Source organism: Cygnus olor, chromosome 15 (assembly GCF_009769625.2).
Source record: "Cygnus olor isolate bCygOlo1 chromosome 15, bCygOlo1.pri.v2, whole genome shotgun sequence".
NCBI lineage: Eukaryota > Metazoa > Chordata > Aves > Anseriformes > Anatidae > Cygnus > Cygnus olor.
This window is the reverse complement of record NC_049183.1, coordinates 10,030,211-10,046,085: the sequence shown is the minus strand read 5'-3', so window position 1 is coordinate 10,046,085 and position 15,875 is coordinate 10,030,211. Positions and strand designations below refer to the sequence as shown.

At 44.0% G+C, this 15,875-nt stretch overlaps 1 protein-coding gene across 2 annotated transcripts in view; it reads right to left on the bottom strand.

Annotated features, from left to right (window-relative positions):
- The window catches only part of POLR3E (RNA polymerase III subunit E), a 30,066-nt gene that overhangs the window by 1,156 nt on the left and 13,035 nt on the right, over window positions 1–15,875 (bottom strand). For both annotated transcript variants that reach the window (XM_040574989.1, XM_040574990.1), the window contains 8 exons: window positions 15,145–15,265; window positions 13,462–13,543; window positions 11,007–11,066; window positions 9,878–10,035; window positions 9,520–9,584; window positions 7,577–8,073; window positions 3,041–3,118; window positions 1,931–2,056 (listed from right to left, as the gene is read on the bottom strand). In XM_040574989.1, the coding sequence (XP_040430923.1) occupies window positions 1,931–2,056; window positions 3,041–3,118; window positions 7,577–8,073; window positions 9,520–9,584; window positions 9,878–10,035; window positions 11,007–11,066; window positions 13,462–13,543; window positions 15,145–15,265 (1,187 nt within the window). The remainder of the gene's footprint in view (window positions 1–1,930; window positions 2,057–3,040; window positions 3,119–7,576; window positions 8,074–9,519; window positions 9,585–9,877; window positions 10,036–11,006; window positions 11,067–13,461; window positions 13,544–15,144; window positions 15,266–15,875) is intronic.

The following is a 15,875-nucleotide window of genomic DNA, read 5'->3' as shown; positions in this document are numbered from 1 at the left end:
AGGAAATGGAGGGAATCACGCAGAAACCAGCTTAGGAAAGGCTGAGGAGAGAGGTGACGACAAGAGGAACCGAGGGGTAAACACAGGCTCAGGTGAAGACAGAAGCAGAGAGAAGCGCTGAAGCACACAGCACCAAAGCTGAAGCCATGTTCTATGATAATCAAGTGTCAAACCTCAGAACCGTACTTTGGTATTCTGACCACGTCTGCTATGCTTACAGCTGGTAAGCACCACAGCAAAGGAGCTCAGTAAGTGGGTTTTATTGTGGTTCATTTTCTCATTTCTATTAAATGAACACCAGGTCTCTTGAGTTCTAAGCTAATAGCTTCTCTTTCTTTTGCTCCTACCCTCCCATTTAGGTAATTCAACACAACTTAAGAACTGCTACAGAATTGATACTGTGGAACTTAAATGGAAAAAAAAAGTTCTTAATTCTTGGGATTTAAAGCCAAACACTCTACAAATAAGAAATCAAGTGCAGAGGCTAGAAAGAGGGTTTGCAGTCTTGATCTGCAGATGCAAAAATACAAACCCTGTCTGTCTCTTCTGCTGGGTATTAGAAAAAAAAAAAGGAAAAAGGAGCACATGCAGCTGGGGAAATAGGAGTCAACGAAACCAATTTCATTCAAAGTGGAATCCAGTCTCTCATGGTTTAAAGAAGCCAGAAAAGTTTCCTGTTTCATTAAATCATACTTTCAACATTTATTTCAGAAACAAAGAATTTCAAATGCTTCTGTGACAAATGTACTGAAAACGAAGAGTCTGACACCGCACAAGGCTGGCTGCACGATGACTTTTATATAAACTTTATATAAACTTTTATATATACTTTTATATAAACAGTACCCAGTTTGTTAAGGGAAAGCATTTTTTTCCCAGAATAGATTATTTGTTAAGTAGCAACATCATTGTGAAAACTAATGCCAGTACATTGTCTAGATGTTTTGGGAGAGCTGATACTGGAGCTCATCTAGTTGCTTGACAAACCTTCCAGCAGAGGCGAGCCACATGAAATACTGTCTTGATTAACAGGCAGAAATGTCTGAGCTTATTTTCATACTACGACCAGGTTCTTTCAAGCAAGACCAGTTTGCTTACTGTCACAGCAACAGATCTGTAATTTTTCATATATGCTATTATTCTGCTTACAGATCCCAACGCACTTAAGCACTTGACTTATTGAAGCGGGTGATGGTGAGGAAAGGCCCAGCAACGGTGATTAAAGCGTTACACTAGTTGGCAGTGTTCTGCTTAGCCATCCTGCATCACTTCTAAGGTTTGTCAATCATGGCCCGTGCGGTCTGCATACCTTACGTTTCTTTAGAAAGTAAATGGCTCATCTTCAAAGACAGAGATGAAAGGTTTCAAATAAACATTCACTATGAAATGTATTAACTAGTACTTTGTATGCTTGTTTTGGCTAGGGTTTTGCTCTCTACACTGCTCTAAGTCCTACTATAGAATAAAATGCATTTCCTTCTGAATAGATGGCACTTGTGTTCTTCAACATTAACCAACAGCAGGCAGCTGGTATGCTTAGAACACTGTGCTGAACACTCCCACCACCTTAATGTTTAACTCCACATTATTTAATGTTTAGGTGCACTTATTTTAAAAAGTAACTCTGATGTATGACATTTACTGAGCTCTACTCTCTGGTGATCCAAGATCAGAAATAAGGATTTGCTGCAATAATGCCAAATAACATGGAAGTCACAATCACTACTCTTCAAAGGGAAAGAAGGTAGAAAGACACAAGTGTTAGTTTTAAGAAAACAGGCTGAAAACCAGGCTCTGTCCACATTCCAACAGCAATTGTTCTAGCATCATGTTCACTTGTCAGCTCAAGGTAAAATATCCCTTGGTCAAACCAAAGCATTCAAAATTCATGCATTAATTGGATCAAAACCACAACTGAATAGAAACTTACCTTTAACACTCTATCCACCTCCTGCTTGTTTACATCTTCTCCGCATTCTTGACTCAGCTGATTCTGAATGACATTTCTGCGCACTCGATAATTTTTCGAAAAGATTTCAAGCAAGACTTGGCGATGCTTTAGAAGAAAAACTATCATTAATATAAAAGGAACAAACATTTTTAGCTTTTTATACAACAAAACTGCATGTGCACTAGTCTGTACAAAGCTTTCACTGAACTGCATTAGAGGATTCTTGCTTCATAATCTTGAAACTTTATCCCCTCCCATTTATATCTGCTGTCTATTAGGTCTGCTCCTATTTTCTTAGGGCACTACAGGGATCTCTGCAGACCCCATCTCTGCCCTGTCTGTCACAGGCTCTGCACCTATCCTCGAACCTGAGGCACCTCCAAGGGCACGAAACATGTTGAAGAAGGAGCTTTGACTTACTCCTCTCAAATGCTTCTCATATAACTCGTAGTCAGCTCCAGCCAGAAGGCTGGATACTGCTTTTTCTCTAGAACAATGCATAAGCCTTCCCTATAAACACTGATTTAGGTCACGGACACAGCAATTATATTGTCCATCTATACTTTGTTAGCCTGCCTTTCCTTCCACTTCATTTACTCTAATATCAATTAAAACTCAAGAGATGCTCACATATGCTGTAATCATTTCCTATTCTAAATATAAACAGATGCACCAGGTATCAGCATCATATAATCACTGGTTAATGTATTACCATCAGCAAAAAAAAAAAAAGAAAATTGGACTTGATCCAAGTGTAAGGCCGGCATTCTAGAATTCTTCTATTCACAGGTTCAGCATTATTTGCATTCCACTGAGTTAAGTCAGTTACTAACTTATATTACCAACATATAATGTTTCTGTCCACACCACTTGGTCTTGATACAGTGATGATCAACCTGTGATCTGAGAGCTTCCTCTCAGCTGGAGAGTTTTGAGTGGTACTGAAAACTGGAGACTTCCTTAGGGAAAGGGTAAAAAAACAACCTGCTGTACCACTTGAGGAAACACAAATTCAATCACTGCCAAACGCTTGCTAACCATGTATTTGGAAGTGTCACATTTTTTTTTTTTTTTTTTTTTTGCCTTTACCTGATCATAAGTGTCACCGGCTTCCCAAAGTGCATAAACCTTTAGTTCATCTGGTGAAGCAGCAGTCTGTGGAGGAAACTGAGAACAAGAGGCTGTTAAAAATAACTACCTATTTAATGAGTTCTGCCTAATGATTCTACGATACAGTATCCCTTGACATCTATCAGTGAATCAAAAACGTTGTGGCCACGTAATGAGAATTGCTGAAACAACAAAAGCTCCTCTCCCACCCCACACTCAAAGGAGTAACTTCCCTCTGGCAGCCCCTGTGCCTGCACAGGCATGGTGCATCCTGCAGCCACAGAACATGAGCCACGTGTAACCCATCCTGCAGCACACAGACCCCAAACGAGGGGGTAATTATGGCCTAGAGAATGGGACAAGCACTCTGGTGTGCATCCTGATGTGTGCCTTGGTATGTCCAAGTGGTGTCTGACTGATGCTTCTGGTCACAATGGGGTAATCCTCAGCAGCATGACAGGCACACCACCAACCATTTCAGAGCTTTAAAATGGGGCTGCTGGACACTCTAGGACTCCATGAATAGGGGACATGGGCACAGTTTCCTGTTGGAGAGAGGACAACCACCAAGTGCCAGAAGACCAATGCCAGGGCTTGCACCTCAGCCAGTATTTCACTACAAGATGTATAGGTTTTTCCTGTCAGCAGCATTGTTTTCAGAACACCCAAAGCATTATTCAACTGAGCATCAAGTGCACTACAGGGTCTTTCTGGAGATTTTTAAGTCTACAGTGGCAAGTTTTAGACATTCAGACTCTAACCTGGATGTATCTGCTTCACTGCTCCCAGGTTGGCGTGACTGACAAGCACTGTGCTTCTGCTGCATTTGTGATCTCTGCTCTGAGACAGACTACAGGACTCCTGAAGACTCAACACTGATGGAGAGTGAACCAGACACCTGCTCATTTCAGGCTCCAAAAATGAAGTGTTATTTTTTTCCCCCCATGTGCCAAGCTAAGGAAACACTGTTTGTTTTTTCTGAAGCAGAGGCTTTCTGAAGCTCATTCCCCTGCACACAGGAGGGAATGCAACTGCCTCTCCTCCATGTTCCAAACTCCTAAAAAAAAAAAAACAGAATACCGTCCATTTGCCTTATCATCTCCCCTTGGAACAGTGACTAACAAGCAATGCTGGAATATGCCTTCACTCCTGACATGTCTCTTCCTGTCTGTCACTAACAATTTATTCCTTGCTAACCACCCAGACGACCTAAATCAATCATCTCTGAAAAGCTAACAAGCCCGTCCTGATTATTCCAGTATTCCTCAATCCTGGCTGCTGGTACAAAACACACCTTTCTTCCCAGCCTCTCCCACACCACGCTAAGAGACTTGTGCATCGCAGAATGAAAGATCAGCCTCTCCTTTCACACAATGCCTCTGATCTTATTGCAGAGAAGCATTTTGTCCAGCAGGATTAGCAGCTTTAGCTCCCATATTGGCCCAAACAGCTGGAATATAACAAGGTTTTATACTTGGTTCAGAGGCAGGATTCAGGTTTATTAGGCTGATAACACCTGACATACTTCTCATATGGACACTCCATGTACTGAGGAGTACAACCTCTTGTATGCTTTCAGCACAGATAAAATCAAACCCTTCAGCCTCTCTCCTGACAGCTGCAGCAGGAGAAGCAAACTGCAGGGCAGCATTAGCACCAAGCTACGCGCTGCCTCGCTCTGGGAAAGCCACCAGTGCAAACTCCTGCCTCAGCCACGCTGGAACACGGCTGCACTTATCTGGCCATTCAACAAGGAAACGGCCTCCAAACCAACACAATACTTATTTGGGAAAAAACACAGAACCTCCTCCCCTTGCCCAGCCCCACTCCGTAAACTGCTGCAAACACTGGTGCCAGCAGCTCCCTGCTTGCTTGCTACTGTCACTGCTGGTCCTCAGGGGAAGGAAATGCCACCAAGGACTCTTCAGAGAGACGTGCTGCTCTGTCCAGCTGTCCTGCCTTCCCATGCACGCTCTCTGCAATGTTCATTATCTGAGTCTCTCCAGTCTCACCTTGAAACAGCTCTCCACTGCCTTAAAGCCCTTCTTTATAACCTTTGCCCCATGCCCTTCCTGCTGTGAGCCCCCAGAGCCATTGCAGGGCTTTTGGACGACTTGCTGCCCGTGTCCCAGGGCCACCACGTTACAAGGGAAGCTGCTTGGGAGGAGCCCTCGGCTTTGGGATGCGTCTCGCTGGAGCACTGAGCACACCCTAAAAATGGCCACTGCCAGACAGCCCCGTGTTCCAGCTACACCAGTCTGCAGGGGGCTGAAGCTGCCAGGAAAACTCATCTGCCGGAGCAACCTTAGAGGCAAACTGTTGTGCTTTGCCCTCGGAGAGCCGCTGCACTGCCCTGTAAGAGTGGGGCAGCACACGTACGCACCCCTCCTGCTGCCCCAACCAGGAGGAAGCCACGCTGACATCATTTCCCGACTGCTCCAAAATATCCTCCAGATCTGGGCAGAGCCTGCCCACGCCACGGAGCAGGGAAGGGAGCCAGCAGGAGCCAGCCACCGCTGCGCACTCGCTCCCCCCCAGCGCTCGGGGAGCATCTGCCTGCCCGGGATTCGCTTTCCAGACCTGCTCTTCCCTCCTGGCCGAGGATGCTACAAAGCAGGCAAGCACGGCGCCCTGCAGGCATCCTCCCGGCCTCACCTACAGATGGACTGGCACCTCTCCTGGTTCCCCACAAATACTATTTATCTTGTGCCCCAAGTGCAGCAGGTCAGCTTTGTAAATAAAGCCTGCATTCCACTGCTAAGGTTTCCGTTGTTGTTTCCAGCAGCACGTTTTCCATAATAGGGCAATATGCAAGTCAAAAGTGTCTTCACCCCCCACAGAACATCACTTCAATTACCTCAGATCATTGATTTTTATCACCAAAGCAGTTTCAATTACAGAAAACTAATGAGCAACTACGAAATCCCAGGCTAAACAAACCCTCCGGGCTTCCACTGAGCTCAGGCAGCCTTGGTGGGTTCAAACAAAACTGTTCAGGGGAACGATCAAGAGATACTGGAAGATACGAGCCCATGCAAAGGATAAAACCAGCCCAGGCACCTCTGCCACCTCCCTGGAGCATGAGGTGTAGGCTTGGGGGCTAACAATTTACATGGCTGATAACAGTACAGGCTTATGCAGGCTCCTGTAGAAGATCTCAAGTTTTGGGTAAGCAGAATTAAAACTTACAGCAGACCTCCAGCAAGAGACCTTCCAGTGCCATCTCTACACTTCTGCGGGGCTCCTGTGACAGGACTTCCCAGACAGAAAGTTGTTCCCAACCACCTGTGTTCGTGAGGATTTTATTTTGGTTGTCTTTTCAAAAACAGAACCTATCCCACTTTCACTCCTCCCAGCCTTTAAGCGAAGACTGGATGAACTCATTTCCAAATTCCCAATGTTTCCAAAGCAAACCAGTCCCAGTTCCAATTAAGACAGCAGCAATGACCTCAGCTATTTACCGTCAGCACGGCAAAGGCACATCCTACACTGTGTACAAAGGAGAGTCTATCGAGCACCAGGAGGCAGCGCCAGCCCAGCATTACCCCAGAACTTGGAAGCCGTCAGGAGAGAAAGCAGAAAGTACCCAACTTGGTGGCCTCCCTTGTGGCACCTCACGTCTGTTACGAGGTTCCCAGGTGCCACAATACGCACTCTGCACACGACTGAACACGTTATTTCTGCCTCCTTATTCCTTAGCTGGCTCCCAACTCCCATGCTCCAGGCTCTCTCATCAGGCTGCCTGCTCCCTGCTCTTTCTGCCTCGCCTGCTCTTTCAAGCAGTTCACACGTCTCTTCTCTCTCACCAAAGGCAGCTGACTCCCGAGCTCTTTCTGGCTGCAAAACAATCAGCACTGCCAGATGTCTTGTAAAATTATTTTCCTTGTAGGCTATTTCCCACGATGCCAAATTTCTTTTTCCTTCCTAAGCAATCTGCTGTCACACAACGGTTGCTGTGACTCACGCAATCACACATGTCATTTCTATACAGACAAACAAACAAAGACGTCTCTGAACAATCCTGGAGGAAAAGGACTGGCCAAAGAAACCTGCTGGAGATAGGGTTTGTCACTTCCCAGAGGGCTCTGCTGGGTGTGCCCTGCTGGGCCAGGCAACAACCATCACCTCTCCTCCCCAGCAGCATCCCTGTCAGGAGCTTGTGCAACTCGGAGAAAGCTGGTGGGAAGAGCTCCGGGACTGCCCTAGGTCGTGTTACTGAAACGGGAGCAATGAGACGGTGAGTCACTGCAGCCCCACACCTTGGAGGTGGGAAGAGCCCCAGAGACAACTGCACTGTGAGCATTATCCCAGAGCAGAGAAAGCAGAGAGCAGAGCCTGCCAGAAGCAGGACATCAGAAAAACCTCCGGCAGTTTCAACAGATCCAGTACTGGATGCTTACTCAGAGCACATCTGTTCTTCCAGTCCAGCCCAAGACAGAAATATTTCACAGCTCAGACATTTAACTGTCCCCATCCCCCCTCCCCAAACACCAGAAGAAAAAAAAAAATACTTACAGGCACCAAAATTTGTTTGCAGCCAGTGTCCAGCACCATGTCCTGTAACATTTTGTCCGAAATGCCACTGAACAACGTGTGTCCTGGAGGCAGACTGGCTAAGTGAAGGTTAAACAACCGTTTGAGCTCACTCAGGGTGAGTACAAATTGTTTCTTAAACGTTGAGGACACAAATGCCTTCAGTTCTTGGGCCACCCGGTCACCGCAGCCTCCAGGCAAGTGGCCATTTAAGGAGTCCATGGAGTCCTCCTCTGCGTGGAGGCCGTTGACAACGCCATTGTTCATGCCCTCGTAAGCTGAGGTGTCCATGGGCTCCTCATCGCTCACAGGCTCCTCTTTGATGCGGATATTGGAGACATCCACCTTGGCTGAAGCATCATTTGATTTCAGCTCTGCCTTTTGCTTCTGGAACTCCTTCTCCAGCTGCCCGTAGTTCTGCTTGACTCTCGCTTTAGCCATGTTGACTCTTTGCTCCCCAGAAACCAGCAATGGATGACCTAGTAAGGAACAAAAGGCACCATAAAATTCACCACAACCAGGACTCCAGCCTTGCAGCATGTTTCTTGAATTGCATTAGGTTTTCTTTTTGCATTATAATTTACTTTTTATTATTTTTAACCTTAAAAAAAAAAAAAGCATGTTGATATCTGTCAGCCAGCCACTTGTGGAAGGAACCTGCAGCAAGGAGAAAGTGTATTTGTTCAGCCACTAGGGCCTTTTGCACAAATCAGGAAACCAAGATACAGATTACTTACGTATCTCTACTTGTGACCCAGGTGCTTCTTTACCTGACAACTTTAAAAAAAGAAAAAAAACGAGTATGCAGAGGCTGGTTGGGCTCACTGCAGCAACTGCCAGAGCCAGCACAAGGATGTCCTATAGGTACAGCAAGGATACTGAAGGGGTTAACAGTGAATCTGAACACTCTTTTAGCATGAGGTGCACAGTATGAAAGTCTGAGACCCTCTGCTAAGTATCAATACACAGTGATGAGGGGAAAGGGACAGAAGGGTGTCCTTTCCCATGCAATCCTGGCACCTCTTCTGGTGTCCTCTCCACGCCCAGTGATCCAAAACTGAAAGGGTGTGTTGGGAAAAGAGGAATCCAGTCCCAATCCCACAGGAAGGAGTGCTATATTTAAAGCAAAAGCCCACACAGCACACACGCTGTTATCTTCTCTTCTGTTAGGCCCACTAATCCTCTTCAAATAACCCAACACATAATCCTTCCAAGCAGATCAGATACAGGGTATTGAGATGGATTCATGTGCACGTTTGTCAGTTCTGCTTACACTCTTCACTGGCTCCAGTGCCTGGCAGTGAGCCAAATGCCTAGTTAAAACTCTTTGCAATCTCAAATTTTCACAATCTTTTAGGATTATGGCACAGCTACCTTAATATTCTTACTGGCATCCATGGGAGGGTATAGGGGAGAATGTCAAGAAAGCTTCACACCTCCTTACAGCCCCCTGACAAACACATTCTTCATTAACCACTCAGCACTCAACCACACCACAGACAGCCCAGTGCAAATCAGGAGAAGTAAACAAATAACACTGAGAGGTGAGAATTGTACTGACCCTGTCCACTCTTCAGGTGCTGCTTACATCCCTACAGCATACAAGCTGCCTTAAGTGAGGAAGTGGTTAACAGAACCAGCTGACTTCAGCTGATTTTACACTATCAGATACAGAGTCCCCAGTGCCAAAAAATCATCCCTGCTCTACTACAGTGTGTTTGTGTCACCCCAACATTAGTTAGTGAAGATGTCAGGGAAGACCAAGATGTCTTAACTAATACAGGGGAAATCGCAAGAAAGAAAAACAAACAAAACACCACCGGTCCCCACCACATTCAAAAACAGAGAGAGATGCTCCAAACCACCACCCAGAAATACAGAGAGATGCCCTTGCTTCAAGATGATCCAAACACAAATCCATTTACCTGATTGTGTCTCTTGTTTCTTTGGTGTCAAGTGTTCCTTTAAGAGATTATAGACCTTTTCTAATCTGAAAAACAAAGAAAAATACACCAGTAGAGTTTCTGTTGTTATGCTTGCATGCAGCCATGTCAGCTTTTGCCATTAGCCAGAACACTTCATTTCTGAAAAGCTGATCTTCAGGGAGCCAACAGGAATGACTTGAATGACGTGGGGACGCCTTTCCCTCCCCACCCCTGGTGACTGTGAGGGGTATATCTCAGAGGCGATACAGATCTCATTACCTATCAATGTCTACAGAAACTTTGTACTAGAGAGTTCTCTATTTTTAGCTTATTCCCCAAAATAAAGCAAGTAATTTACTTGGCCTGAATGCCCATCCACAGCATATGTTGCCTCTGAACTATATCTGGATGCTTCTTAACAAAGTCTTCATCATAAGGGAGCATGAACTCCCAACCTTTGTTTATTCTTGCCACAGACATGTGCTCTAGGAAGTCTTTCACATCTTCTGGGCAAAGCTAAAAGAGAAAGAAAAAAAATATGGAAGTCAATTTACATAGGACATCTGCAGCCATGCAACACTGAGCATTGCTCCATGAGACACGTGGAGTTGGACTGCCTCGGTGTACGTGGGGAACCTTCACAGACACACGCCCAGGTAAGTGGGAGATGCTTATCCTCTGCAGCTCCAGCACTTTCACACAACGTTAAAGGCACTGCACTTCAGAGAGCAGTGGTGATTAATCATCTGAGAGTCAAATAGCTCATGGCATGTTTTGTAAAGAAAAGGGAGTTTCCCAACTGAGATGAAAAGACTCATCATTGTGAAGAGAAGCATATTCTACAATTTTAATCTTATTTTAGAGCTCCGGGTCAGACATGCTGCATCTATACATGCATAGCTTTTAAGCAGCATTGGATCTTACATTCCAAAAGTAGCCCGTCTGTGCATAAACTGCCTCATGTTTTACCATTTGATTGCATTTTAAGGAAATGATTTTTTTCCCCCCTCTTTACATTATGTTTCTCATTCATGTACCAGTTTTAGCAGAATATTCAGGTGCCCGAGTTGTTCTAAAACTTTTATTCAACAGTGACAACTTGGCAAATGCTGCCAGAAGCATTGCTTTTCGTAACACAGTCAAGGCAGGGTAGCTAGTGTGGGCTGCATGAGATCTCATCACTTTGGTGGTTGGTCAGCCAACTTAATTCAATGCCCAGCTTTCCACTGAAACAGATGAAGGGACAGGATGCATTCCAGTGGCTCAGCTGCAAGGACAGTTGCGTCCTGTGGAACTGTGGTAACTGCTTGAAATGTTTCTATAAAGAGTATCTATACCTGTTCCAAAGTGAAGCCATGCCTTGGGTAGCAACACTGCAAGTCAGCAGTAATGCAGGCACAGTGAATCCAAAAAAGTCCTGCAGCAGCACTTGCAGAGAATGCCCAACACTTACCACCAATCTGATTTAGAAAGAAGAAGTCACTCACTTTTGTAACAGCTGCCACTTCCTTTCGCACAACCCAGCGGCCCTGGGTGAACTTCCACATCTAGGAGGAAACAAAGGAGAAACCCTAGTAGCTATATTTAGGAGTTTCCTTACTGAAGTCATAGTAACAACACTGTTGAATAATATTACCAGAAAAACGGAAGCAGGCAATGCTCAATACAGGTAGTGGGAAAACACTTTATGACCTACTCCTTCCTGAAATGGCCATACAAACAATATTAAAAGCTTACAGAGTCTACAGTTTGCCTTGGTGAATCTTTGACTACAAAAGCTGTGAAATTCTCTTGAACTCAAACTTCATTTCACTTCTAAAAACAAAAATCTATTGCAGTGATACTGGGTTTCCAGAATCCACACCTCAGGCTCAGCTTTAGCACACCTACTCACCGACCTAAAGAAACCCTTCGTCCACTACTGTGGGTGTGTTGCCTGTAGAAGGCTGCAGCACATAACCTCCTAGAAAGTGTCTGCTGCCTTCTTCAATGCACACCACAGTCACTTACAGACGTGCCAAGATGGCCTTTCACTCACATGTGTGTCTCTGGTTAATGGAAAAGCCAGCTGCTCTGCTGAGCAGCTGCCAAGGTCTAAGACACCAAGAGCAGGCTAACAGGATACTTGAGGATTCGGGCAGAACTGCCACTGCTTGAAAACGACCTTTGATTTCTTCCTGTCCCCATTTAAATAGACTACAACCTCCTTCGTATACGTGTATTAATAATGTTGTGAAGAATTCAAAATCTCATTACTGCCAGTTTCTCCCTGCCCTTCCACGTCACACATGGATCCTTCTCTCTGATTCAGCTTCTCTCTGCCCACAAACACACAAAATCACCAGTCACTTTAGGGCACAGGGCACTTCTGTTTTGAAGCACAAGAAGCTGCTGTCCAAAGGAAACAGATCTGTCATCTCCTCCTGTACACAACTCTGAGGCAGCCAGTCCTCATGAGACACCTTACCCTCAACTCTTCTCATGTTCTCTGAAATTATTACGTGAGAAGCTGAGACAAAAAAGCAGAAGCTTTCAGGAAAGACATAAATTACTTTCTCTCCCTCAAAGTGTAGTCTGGAACAGTTGAACACTAAAGTCACTACTGGCCTTTTAAAATATTTAAAATAAGGGTAAAATATTTTTTAATCTTATTAATTACTCCACACAAATATGTACAGGAAAATAAAGTCCACTTTTTAAGCTGGAAGACCTGTTTTCTCCACAGATAGCATTACATACTATTCCTGAGCCTTATGAACATAACATTTCATTTTGTCTGAAAGCCAGAAATATTGATGTTATTTTCCAACACCTTAATCTTTTGCCTGTTGCAGAGCTATTCAGAAAATTACTCGCCATTAAGATCAACACGGATCAATTTCTCACACCAGGTATATTTGACATTTTAAATGAAAACAATTTATCTTTACATTTTAATTGCCAAACACTACCACTTACTTAACCAAGAATAATAATTGCTGCTCCCTAGAACTTTACGCATGTCGTGTCACCTAATCTGCTGTGCCCTAAAGAGTAATGTCACTGGGTCACACCTGATTCCAGGTCTCCATATGGCAGTGTCCTGGGCAGACATCAAGACACAATGAAAAGTCAGTTTCAATCACCATCAGTTTTATCTTACACTAGAACTGTAATATCCTTAAGGTCTCCTGCACAGTGTGCCCCTATTCAGAGTTAAATCTCATAGACAAACTTTGCAAACAAAGGCAACAGTCAGGTCTACCTGAAAAAAATGAGAGCGGTGCACTCAGCTTTTTTTTTTTGATGGGGTGGAAGCCATAAACTGACTATGAACTTCAGAACCACTTAGGAACTTTCTTTTCACTAACTGCGGAAAGAATTAACACAATGCAGAGGTTGTTCCTCTTTTCTGTGGTTATGTGTTTACAAGACGTGTATTCATTTCAACTTCCATGTGCAGCCACTGCCCATAGAAGGTGCCTGGGAACAAAGTCCTTTCACTGATTAGCAACTCCAGGGAATAAAGTCCTTTTTAAAGATCAACAGTGCCTGCTCAGGGAGCATAAGGCGTACCCACACTGCCCTCCTGAGACCTCATGGTCTGGAGCCCACGGAAATATATCAGGGGAAACAAGCCCTTCATTATCCAGTCCTGGCTTCTCTGTAAGCCTCGCATCGTGGGGCCTGTGTGACAGTGGCTCTATAACATTTATTAGAAAGTGACGCATATCACATACTGTTAATGACTAGCAATCTGAACCTACCAGACAGCCACAATGTCAATCCACACCAACTCTCCCATGGCAGACTTGTAACACCACCATAAGGATTAAAGTACAATTAATTTCTGTGGAAGAAACATCTTATTGCAGTAGAACAGCCAAGTTTTGCAATGCCATAGCTCTCAGGCAAACCTCACCTGTGTTCTCCTTTAGAAACAACAAGCTCTTTTGTACTTACAACAAAGTCTCTCCCTCTACAAAGCACTTCTGCAGGGACTCCACTATGTGGACTAGAAGTATCTTTTGGGTAGAGGACATCACTGTTAATTAAAAAGGAAGATAAATTAGTTACCGGGTAGTCCAAAAAATGGCATTGGTGAAGATTAACATAACAAACGTGTGCACCCTGTTCTGCAGTTAAATTACACCTTTATCCAAAGCATCATTTTCATTAAAGGAATTAATATTGGCGTAATTACCGCACTGCAATTACATTAGTACAAAAAGGGCTTACACCAGCAAAGCCTAGCCTTGTGACTAGCAGATGCGTGCAACACAGGTACAAACTCAGCTTTGTTCTTGCAAAGCCTATCCTCCCTTGGATTGGTGTAAACAAGACTAACATGAGCCTAAGAAATGCTTAGGCTAACCTGGTATGCAGACGTAAATGAAGCATTTAGCCAAAACGCTGATCTGTGGGAATGAGTTTTTTTTTGCTTTGTTTTAAATTTCCTTCCCAGTAATCAAGGATTAAAGAGAACAATGCTATGAGATCTCATGCTCAAACCAAGCAGCCCCAGGACTAACACCACCCTTGTGTCCTTATCTGCTTGCAAGACCAACTGGATGGCATTCATTTTCATGGTCTCTAAAGCCTCAAGGCACCCTAGGTTCATGATCCTGATCCTACTCAGGCTACAGAAATGTGCTGCCTCTCCACTCAAAGCTCTGGGGTGTGTGTGGGTGCTGCTCTGCGTGTAACATCCCAAACAGGCTACATCTACTAGAGATACATGCAGACTCCTCAGACAAATAGCAAAGAATCAGCTACAACACGAAAACAATCAGAGTGCTAAAACCTTCTCTTAATTTGCACCCAGCTTCCTTCTGGAATAGCTGGAGGGACAGCAAGGACTGAAACCCCTCATACTGCTAATCCAGGCCTGGATCACAATAGCTGAAACACCCTGCTAACAGGCTGGGACTGGTAAGTGGTGCCACTCAGCACAAAGAGCTATTCCACAGACTGTAATTCTCTGCATGCAGTGCTCCACCCAGGTAAAAAAAAATCATACTGCTCTTCAGACTTCAACTCCCAGTGGGATGCATTAACCTAATAAACAGGAGTACGATCCAGTATCCATGTCATGCAGTACAGACAGCACCCCACATGACTTATGGCAGGTAATGCCATTTTACGACAGGTAGAACTACCCTCTGGAAGGCAGGTAATGCTTTCAGCTGACAAGATCAGCATCCACTGATGAACAGCAAGGTGACTGCATAAAGATCTCTGACTGAATTTAGCTAAGAAATATTATAGTTGAAATTGGTTTTATTTTCTGTGTTTATATTTGACATTAATCTCTGGAAAGATTCAGGACTTTCCTAGCACAAAAGAATATGAGTAAAGACAACACCGAAAACCTGACATAACTCAAATCCAAATACAGATTACATCACGTCTCACCCATTATTTTATGGGGTAGGGACTGCAGTACTGTTATCTAGCATCAGCCATTTGAATTTTTAATATCCAACCACAGAACAAAGCACAACATAATAAATCACAATTTTACAGCACTGTAAGTTTAGAACATGGCTACTTTGGGACACAGCGAAGATGACTATATAAAATCCATTGTTCTGTTTCTCTCCTTACAGGAGAAAACCACATCCCAGTAACAAAGACAAGCCATACCTCTTCACCACCCAGTTTCCCTGGACCAGCATTGCCACCTGCTGTATACAGCGGAGAACTGCCGTAGAGTCAGTCCCAGAGCCTAGCAAACTCATCAGATTTGCAAATGGCATGACCTTCACTGAAAGGCAAATCACACATCAGATTAAGGGCTTCCTCAATACACACAATGCAGACAGATTTATAATTCTAGGATATTATGATTTATGCTTATGCTGAAATTCTAGGTCACAGCTGTATCTTACAAAAAAACCAAAAACTAAATTCTAGAACACCCCCTGCATTGTAGTCAGCAAATGTTCCAAAAATATCTGTTCATGTTGCAACGAAGTTCATTAGCTTAATTGGTCCCAAATTAATGCGTGAATCAAAAAAAAAAAAAACAAAAAAAACACAAAACACACACACACACAAAAACAAAAACAAAACTATGTCTTTGGCAATATTTGGAAATGGAGACACCTGACAAGACAGGAAGCTCCTAAGCCAATGTCCTCAGGATTTGCTCTCATCAGATAGTAATACTGAAGAGACAGAATAAAACTCTTAGATGACAATCAAGAAGTGTGTATTACTGACAACTAAGGAAAGAAAATGCCAAAGTGCAGCTTGTTGCATTAACCTTCCACTTGCAAATCACACTCGGACTCCACATTCCAGGAGTTAACTGCAGAAATAAATGTATCCTGAAAGCTATCATCAAATTGGAAAATATTCTAAGAGACAGTTGA